Below are 9,582 nucleotides of genomic sequence, written 5' to 3'. Positions count from 1 at the left end.
TGTTTGATGGGTGCAAAGTGCTAAATTCCCGTGCAGCTGGCCCTGGCTAAGCCAGTCCCCCTTGAACGGGGCGCTCTGGGGAAATGAAGCAGAAGCAGCCTGGGAGGGGTCACTGTGCCTCACTCCCGGCCCAGATGTGCTTGCAGACAGATACTTGGCCCGGGGGCGTGAGTCAGGCCAGCACCACTGGAGAGCGCAGAGCTGCTGACCACCACCGCTCCTTCTGCCAGCAGGTCAGAGCGACCCGAGCAGGGGCTGCTCAGCTCCAGCGCTAACCCTCAGGCAGGCAAATTTGCACAGCAGCTGCATAAGAGAGCCTGGGCCATTGTTCAAGATTAACTGCAGGAGAGCTCCTCCCAGGACTGGCCTCTGGAAGGACTTTTCCTGTGCCCAACCCTTCCCTGAACAGCCAGGAACTGAAGGCACCAGCCCGGAGGCCGTTCAGAGCCGCTCCGAATTGTGGCTGATGGTGCAGCCACAACCCCAAGCCAGCACAGGGCTGTGCAGTGCCCCGGGAGTCCTGTCGTTCCCAGGGGCCCAAGGGGTTTGTGGTGCCCCGACTCTGGCAGGCGATTACACCACACTGAGCAGCCTATTGCTTCAAGCGATTTAGAGCAGCCACTGGCCACTACGAAAGGCCCATTGCCTGTGTGTGTTGCTGACAAAGTGGGGGGTGTCTCAGGCCCAGCAAGGAATAGGAGGTTGTTAAACTCCTTGGGGAGCCCACACACCTCTCGTCAGCCCAGCAAGCCCCTCCCGCAGGGGAGGGTCAAGTGAACACCAGCAGCTGAGCTGGAGCAGTGAGCAAAGGGGCAGGAAGAGGGACTGGGGGGTCAGGGCCCTCCTTCCCCCACTCCAGGAACAATGTATAAATGGAGGGTCCGGCTGGTGCAGTAGGTGCCAAAGGCAAAAAAAAACCCCACCCCAAGCTCCTTATGCTTCAGCCATGTTCTCGTCCAGTGGAAACTGGACCAAGGGACACTCGTTACCTGCCCTGTGGACATGACCCTGGGCGTCTGCCCCCCTGGCCAGGGAAAGGTCATATGTGCCCAAGTTCCTCCATGTTCATCACATACCCCCGGTCAGAGCTGGCCCTTTGGGGCCATTAACAGCAGCTTTCACTCGGTCACCCCTGGCAAGAATGGGGTAGCAGGGGCACCCCCCCCCCCAGCCTGGGCACGAGGTGTGTGTGTGTCACTTAACAGCCATTAAAGCTGCAGAAGTCCTGCACACACACACACATACCCATAGCTAGAGCAGGAACTGGTGGAAACGCTGGTCCATGGCACTGCCTAACCCTGGCACCACCCTTGCCTCGGTGTTCGCTATGTCGCCACCGGATAGTTGAAGCTGCTAACAGCTTCCCCTCCTCGCCCTGGCTGTCGTGGACGGGGATACAGTGCTGGAAACTGCCCCATGGACTAAACCTCAAAGGGGCCCCTCAGAACCCACTGCTCAGACTAACCACCCCTACCCCTGTCTATCAGGGATGGTCTAGACAGTATTTGGTCCTGCCATGAGGGCAGGGGACTGGACTCGATGACCTCTTGAGGTCCCTTCCAGTCCTAGAGTCTATGAATCTACCCCTCATTGCCCAGGGAAACAGGACCATGGCAAGCAGTTCCAACTGCAGCGTGGCCAGAGGTTTATTCTACTGCCCTGCGCCAGAGATCACAGCGATCTGCCGCCTAGAAAGAGGTCCTCAGGAAACAGACCTGAGACATTTAAAAAGAAGCCCTCCAAAGTAACACGACTCCCCCTGGAAAACCGGATCCCTCCACCCTGCGCGTGCAGACGTTGCTAGCAGAGCGCCGACTCGGCCGGGTCATTTGAGCTCAATAACCGTGGCTCCTGCTGCTGGCGGCTGGAAGTGTCCCCTTTGGACGGATGATGGTGGAGAAGTCTCTGTGCAGTCCCCTTCCCCTGGACTCTTCAGAAAAGCCACAGAGAAGTGAGTTGCCCACGGTCACAGTGAGACAGCGTCAGAGCCAGAACAGAACCCGAGTCTTGACTCCTGCCCCAGCACTGTAGCCACTAGAATACATTGCTGCTCAAAATAAAACCTGGGAGATCTCACTCCACCAGCCCGTCTAGAACTCGGAGTCCTGATGCCCATGCCCAGCTCTGCCCCCCAGAGAGCATCTCCTCTCAGAGCTGGAACAGAACCCAGGAGTCCTGGTTCCTGGCCCCCCTTCCTCTTCCCAAGAGCTGACACTCCCACCCCAAGACCGTTACGGTGGAAGCTCAACCAAAATAAATAAGACATAAAAGCACCAGAGTAATTGGGCAGGGGGAGGAGGGGTCAAATCCAGACTCAGGACCCTACAGGAACATCTGTCCATCTCCTCGGGGAAGGGGCGAGGGAGGAAACATCGACAGCCTAAAGGCAGATTGAAAGTCAAGCGATCCCGAGGGGGCAGGAGAAGGACAACGTCTTTCCCTCCGAAGGAAGCTTCTGTCTGCTTTCCTCCCCAAGCGAAGATTGGGGTTTCCGGGTGACACACAGCGAGGTTCCCAGGGCAATGCCAGCGGGCAGGGGAGGAGTTCGCTACAGGGGATGTCCAGTTTGATCCAGGCCTTCGCGCTTCACAGCTCATCATGGGGGATGTTCAGGGCATGGTCGCACAGATCTACGCAGACAAGCACACCCCGTTAGAACACAGGACTTACCAGGCTGGATCAGAGCGGAGGTCCAACCAATCCAGTGTCCAGCACCAGCTGCTCCAGAGAAGGGTAAGTACCCTGCAGGAGGCAGCAGGGACAAACTCCTCCTGTCCCCCCGCCCCACCCCTCGCGAGTTAGAGGTTGGTTCATGCAGTGAAGCAGCAGAGCTCACATTCCTTACACAATTTGATCTTGTGGCAGTGAGTTCCACTGGCTAACTGTGCCGTGTGTAAAAAGCACTTCCTTTTCTCAGCTGGGAATTTGTCCCTTTCGATCGCACTGAATGTCCCTGTATTATTTACATTATGGTAGCACCTGGAGGCCACAAAGCAGGGATCAGGCCCCGTTGTGAGAGTTTCCTGCACCTGCAGACAATTGGCTTTGCCCCAGAGTTTACAGTCTAAGCATTTTGCTGCCAGTCCTCAAGCTGGTTCAGTCTCCAAATCAGATCTTCAGTAACATTTCTATCCACTTGTAGGAAACAGACAGCGGCTACCACAAGCATGTCCCTTTCCAACTGGCTTAGCAGCCCCTGGCCTGGGAAGTCTGCAGCTTCCGGGTCCCTTTTAACATGAAAGATGATTCCCATATGCGCCTCAGTCTGTATTATTCCAAACACCACAGACTGGCTCACAGACGCTTTACTGACCGCAGCATTTCTAGCATCTTTCACACCAAAGCTCTTAATCTACCTGGAGGATAATTTCATCCTCACTAAAATGCAGCCACCTCTAGGGTGGGACGTAGCAGCTGTTCAACACGGTACAGTATCACAGTGCCTTGGTCTTGAAAGAAAAGTAGCAGTCTGTATGCGAATGAACCGGGGCGGGAAATAATTGCCTCGTTGGGACGTGGCCAGGACACTGGGCTAACACCCTGACATGGGGTCGACAATTTAAGACTCTCATTCATGTTCCCAGAGGCAGGTCATCCCTCCTAGAGGTGGTGAGCACAGGAGACCATGGGACTCTCAGCCATTGACTTCAGCACACAGCAGTCCAGGGGCCGGCTGGCTGTGCAGCCCAAGGACAACGCGGCTGCTCACGTGAGGACTGAAAGCTCTGGCTGCCAGCCAGAGAACAGGGACTGGCTGGCACAGCAGTGACCTGCGGGGGGGAGGGGGGGGGAGGGGAACCACTTCACTCCCCCCCACCCCGACCATTCACACTTTAGTTAGTGGCTCATGAAAAACGCGGCTGTTTGAACAGAGCTGTCGAAGTCGGCCTTTGACCCAGACAGCGCAGAGACACGCAGAGCTAGCGGGTGTGCAGGTCCAGGGAGACACGAGGACGGAGGTGTAAAGCCAGGGTCCCTTTGCAACAGCTTGGACAAGAACGAACAAAGGTCAGGCGGCACCCAGGGCTGCCATCCAAAACCAACTTAGCGGGCTGGGGAAATCAGTCCCTCAATAGCACCCAGCAATTGGCTGCTCCAATCCCGTCACTGCTCTTGGCAGCCAATGAGAATCCCCGGCGCAGATGAGGTTGGGCTGGTTGTGGGACCTCAGGAAGGCTCGGCACCAGCTGGAGTTTCCCCCCAAAGCTGCAGGCGGTTAGACAAGGCAGCGTGAAATACATCTTCTGACTTGCAGGCCTCGGTGGGAGCAGCGAGCCCACGGAGCCGGGACACTGCTGCAGAGCCCTCGCACCAGATCCCCAGCAGGTCTCTGGAGAGGGTTTGACACCCCCAGGGCGAGGAGAGGCCAGGGGATGGGAGGGCAAGTTACTGACAAATGCGTAAGACCGTGGAAGTTAGACTCAGATCCCATCAGTGGACCAGTCACAGCCTATGTAAAACAGCTGCGGGACGGAGAGTGACCCAGCGGCTGCAGGAGAAGAGAGCCAGGAGCAGCGTCCGGTGGGTAGGGCACTGCACTGGGAATCAGGAGACCTCCGCTCTATTCCCAGCCCTGCTGCTGACCTGCTGGGGGACCCTGGGCAAGTCAACACAACTCTGCCTCAGTTTCCTCATCTGTAAAATGGGGCTAATGGCCCCAGTTGTCCTTTGTGAAGGACTTTGAGGTCTATGCACGAAGTGCGCTGGCTAACAGCTAAGTATCACTAGTTCCTTTCTTACTTTCCTTCTGGTTTATGAATAGTTTTTTGTAATGGCTTCTCTCTAGTGCTCAATAGAGTATCTGGGGAGTTAGCCAGCACTCTACGACAGGGAGGTGGCATCCCTGTGTTATAGATGGGGAAACCGAGACACAGAGTGGGGAAGTGACTCGACCAAGGTCTAGAGCAGAGGCAGGAATTGGACCCACGTCTCCCGAGTCCCAGCCCAGCACCTCGCCCATGTGAGCAAGCCCCACTCCGCCCCACTGCTTTCAGCAGTCAGCACAGCTCAGCGGCATGCTTCTTGTTTTGGCTGTTTAATGAGCTCACTGATTCCGAGAACCAGCATAAAATGGGAGGCTGTCCAAATTTAAAAAACAAAACAAAACACGCATAAGGGAGGTGCCTTAAATCGACATCTCGGGGGGGAAGAACTGGCGAAGGAAGGTGCGAATGTGGGAAAGGTGGCGCGGATGAGTCCAACACCCAGCTGCCTCCCCAGGCCTCACGGGTGGGTGACTCCACGTCTCAATGAAACTTATGGACCATGATGCAGAGAGATCACTTTCCCCATCACTGGAAGGCAGCTTCCTCTGGGCTGGAGCGCAGCAGTCAGCCTGTACCAGCGATGCTGCAGCACTGGTGCATGATGGGAAGCGGGGAATCACATTGATTGAGTACAGGGGACCAGCCGTGGTATCCTGGCTAAATTCTTCCCCGTCCCTGCGCCCTGCCAATGCTTTCGCTCTGTTCAAGGGACCATCTCGCTCCTAGAGTGGTGGCTGCTGACTGGGCTTGGCCTCCAGGCAGCCATCTAGAGGCGAACGAAAGCCTCCAGGCTCTGTTTGTTTAAAACAAACAAAAGGAAGTATTTCTGCACTCAACGCTCAGTCAACCTGTGGAACTCCTTGCCAGATGATGTTGTGAAGGCCAATATACCAGGCTTCAAAAAAGATAAGTTCGTGGAGAATAGGTCCATCACTGGCTATTAGCAAAACCATGCTCTGAAGTGTCCCTAGCCTCTGTTTGCCAGAAGCTGGGAATGGGCAACCGGGGATGGATCACTCGATGATTCCCTGCTCTGTTCATTCCCACTGGAGCACCTGGCATTGGCCACTGTCAGCAGACAGGACACTGGGCTGGATACCATTGGTCTGACCCAGTGTGGCCGTTCTGATGTTCCCTGTCTGACTAGCCCCCCGCCCCAAGCAGCAGGAGAGCCTCACTTACCGGTCCGCTTGCTGCAGAGCCGATCCTTGACGTTGTCGGTCTCACGGGAGAAGAATTCAATGAGCTCATCTTCATACTCCTCGGCGATCCTCTCGCACTGCAACGGGGGTCAGAGAGTGTCAGAAAACCTGCACCCTGCCTCCCCTGGCACTCGGGTCGCACAGGGCAGCAATGACAGAGAGGAGAAACTGCGGCTAGGCCCTGCTCTACATAGCCCCAGCCCCACCTGCGCATGGCTTGCTCTGCGGTGGCAAAGCACAGTGGTCAGGCTGTGCGTGTGTGTGTGTGTGTGGGGGGGGGGTGTCAGCGCTCTGCAGTCCAGGAAGAAGGGTCAGGGTTAAGCCCTGGGGCGTTGCTAGTGAGAGCAGCCTGGTATCTCCCACTCATCCACCGGTGCCCAGCACCAGCAGGGCGGGGGCTACTGCAGCTGAGAGTCAAAGGTCATCAAGGTTCTCCCTTCAACTGGCCGCTGAGCTCCATCGGGGGAGCCCCACGCACGCCCAGCGCCTCTGCACTCACCGCAAACTTCAGGCGGGTCGTCACATCCCCGTCCATTTTGGTCTCAGAAAGGTCCATCTTGGTCCCGTCGTGGGAGATCACGCGGACGTAGCTTTTCCGGTGGGTGGAGGGATCCACCTTCTCCCCATACTCTTTCATCTTCTCACAGACCCGCTCCAGCAGCTCCGTCAGGTGAGCTTCGGATCTGGCGTAGGGCACCTGGGCAGAATCGCAGCGATCCGACACGCTAGGCCAGCATTCACCTTGCCACTCACCCACGAGACAGCCGCAGCACCCGAGCTCCAACCCGGTCATAACCGTGCTTTGCAAGCATTAGCCGAGCCGCCCTGGGAGCAGCGACAGTGCTAGCCGCTCTTTACACAGAGGCAAAACGACTTGACCGAGGTCATGCAGTGAGCCAGAGGGGCAGCCCTGCACAGAACCCAGGAGTCCCCACTCCCAGTCCACCGCCTGCCCACAAATTCTCCCAAGAACAGAAAAGCCCAGGAGCCCTGGGTGCCAGCCGCCTGCTACATCAGCCAATGCTGCCTCTCTAGAGCAAGCGCTGCTACTACGGAGGAGCCATTCACGGCCATCACAAACTGGCTTCATATTGCAGCGTCTGCAATCAGAACAGGAACCCCCCTTCCGTGGCTAACAGCATCCAGTGGGTGGCTCTGCCCACCTTGGAGTCTTTCGGGGGGAGGAAAATGAATTAAGTGGGATCTTCAGAGCCCACTCCCTTCTCCGTCCCTCTCCCCGCAACACCTGGCTCCTATTTCCAGTCGGGCTCTACATCCACCTGATCCTTCAGCCATCCACCTGCCGCCCCAGGGCTGGAGAGAGGCACCAGGCGGGGCAAGCGCAAGACACCCTACCTCTAGGACCGACTGGCTGCCGTCCGGGTTGATACGGAACGACCCCATCTGGATGGTTTTCTTGGGGTCCACCTGGGAGATCTCCCACTCCAGCTCGTCCACCAGGGCCCGACAAGCTAGAGAGGAGAAGTCACACATGGTGAATCAGAGGGAGAGAAGCAAAGGGCAGTTACCCGGCCTGCCCCCTGCAACCCTGGGCACGTCAGCAACAACAGTTCAATAGTGCACGGCCTGTCGGGGAGCAGCGACTAACCCTGGTACAGTAACTAACAAGCTGGTCTCTTTCTAAGGGTCTGCCCTGTGCCCTCCATTGGGAGTCAGAGCCTGAGAGAGGATCGGCTGCCCTAACAATAATCTGCACTTACTTAGCGTTAACTAACCCAATCCCCGTTTGGCTGATAGGGAAACTGAGGCCTGGGGTGCCAATGCTACACAGCAACCGAGCTGGGAACGCCCCCTTTACCTCCACAATGGAGATCCTGACTACTCCAAGCAAGGACATTGTTCAACAGGGACACCAGGAGGACGGACAGGCAGAGTGTGTGTGAAACCCAGCCATTCATCTTCCCCGCAGGCTGGCACAGTGACCTGCAGTGCTGCCAGATAGTGCTCCTCCTCTCAGCCACGAGGGGCCTCCACGGTCCAGCAGGCACTCTGTGGAAACCCAAAGCAAACTGCTTCTGCTACAGCGAATCCCTCCCGGTTCCGACACCGGCCCCTCTAGGGGCTCGGAGACGTGTCTAACACTGGTCTGATTTTACTGGTATAGTTGTACCATTATAACCTCCATGCTTACGCCAGCCTGAGGGTGGCTTCCTTTGACTTAGCCAGGAAGGGCCCTGCTACAGCAGAGTAACAGAGAACTTAGCCTGGGATCCCCACCCTACCGGATCCTGCTATACCCCCCGGTAGATCTGCCCTAGGAATTGCTCTGTCCTGCCCCAACAGCCCAACCCATCACGCTGGGCCAGTATTTACAGCACCAAGGGCTCCGTGGCACAATCATTCCCTGTTTGTCCACTGGGCTCAGGTTGTGAGCACAAAACAGGGATTGTGTGGTGGGCCGGAGGCCACAGTGTTTGGCAGTTTGTAGCTGCTCTTTGCTGGTTACTGGGATCGGTCAGTGGCCCTTCTCCCAGGGCATCCTACAGAACCTAACCAAGTGCCTGCAGGTCCCCTCCACCAGCCCTGGGGAGTCACAGCATCCCCCCAGGACAGAAGGGAACAGCCCATCGTGGAGCCTTGGGGGGCAGGGGAGGGCCAGCTGACACCCTCATTCCATGGGTCTGTAACCTGTTCCCCAGTGTGCCCCACTTCCTGCCAGGGACCCCCACACTCTGCCCCCTCAGAGGTCCCCAGAGGCCTCTCTAGCTCCCTGTTATGCCCCTAGACAGCCCCCCCAAGCCCAGGACCCCCATACATCCTACAGAGATCTCCATAGGGACCCCCCAACCCAGATGCCCCTATAGAACCCTATTTAAAGCCCCCCCACTCCCCTAGTCAGCCCCCCTCACACACCCCCTTAGAGCACCCTAGACTCAGGTCCCCCCATACACCGTATAGGGACCCCTCTCCCCTATAGAGCCCCCCCACACAGCGCCCCCCATACACCGTATAGGGACCCCTCTCCCTATAGAGGCCCCCCCACACACACACCGTACAGAGATCGCCTATAGGGACCCCGGGGAGCCCCCGCACCTGAGACCTGTCCCGGCCCCGCCGCTCCTCCGGCGGGCGCTGAGTCCGCCCGCTCCCGAGCCCCAGCCCCCCCCGGGGCTGCCCCGCCGCCCGCCTGCCCCGCCGCGCTCCGCCGCCGTCGCCCCGCGGCCCCAGCCCGGGAATCCGGTGAGGGGCGGAGCCGGGCCGGCGTCTCTCCGGCCCCGGCAGCGGTTGCCGGGGCCCCTCCGGCGGGGCGGCCCGGGCCCAGGCACCGCCGCGGGCAGCTAAGGAGGCGACAGGACCCCGGGCGCGCAGCGAGGCCCCAGCTCGCGTGGCGTTAGGTTCCACGTGAGCAGCAGCCGGGCAAGGGGCGGGGCCTGCGCGGCGGGGCGGAGCCACGGTCAACAGGCGCGGGCGGGGCAGGGAAGTTACACAGCTGGGCGGAGGGACCGACCACGGGGGGGGGTATATGGGGGCGTGGGTGTTGCAGCTGGGGGAGGATATATGGGGTGTTGCAGCTGGGGGGAGGGTATATGGGGTGTAGGGCTAGGGAGGGGGCAATGGGGGTGTGGGACTAAGGAGGGGGGTTGCAGATGGGG

The 9,582-nt window shown here is 58.5% G+C and overlaps 1 protein-coding gene across 1 annotated transcript; it reads right to left on the bottom strand.

The window, feature by feature from the left end:
• Window positions 1-1,621: 1,621 nt before the first annotated feature.
• CNPY2 (canopy FGF signaling regulator 2) lies at window positions 1,622-9,073 on the bottom strand. The gene is made up of 6 exons (XM_065419452.1): window positions 9,023-9,073; window positions 7,788-7,978; window positions 7,325-7,440; window positions 6,468-6,665; window positions 5,949-6,045; window positions 1,622-2,630 (listed from the first exon to the last, which is right to left on the bottom strand). The coding sequence occupies exons 2-6, from the start codon at window positions 7,885-7,887 to the stop codon at window positions 2,587-2,589; spliced, it is 555 nt and encodes a 184-aa protein (XP_065275524.1). The 5' UTR covers window positions 7,888-7,978; window positions 9,023-9,073; the 3' UTR covers window positions 1,622-2,586.
• Window positions 9,074-9,582: the final 509 nt, after the last annotated feature.

This window comes from Emys orbicularis, chromosome 19 (assembly GCF_028017835.1).
Source record: "Emys orbicularis isolate rEmyOrb1 chromosome 19, rEmyOrb1.hap1, whole genome shotgun sequence".
NCBI classification, from domain to species: Eukaryota; Metazoa; Chordata; order Testudines; family Emydidae; genus Emys; species Emys orbicularis.
This window is presented reverse-complemented; position numbering and strand designations above follow the sequence as displayed.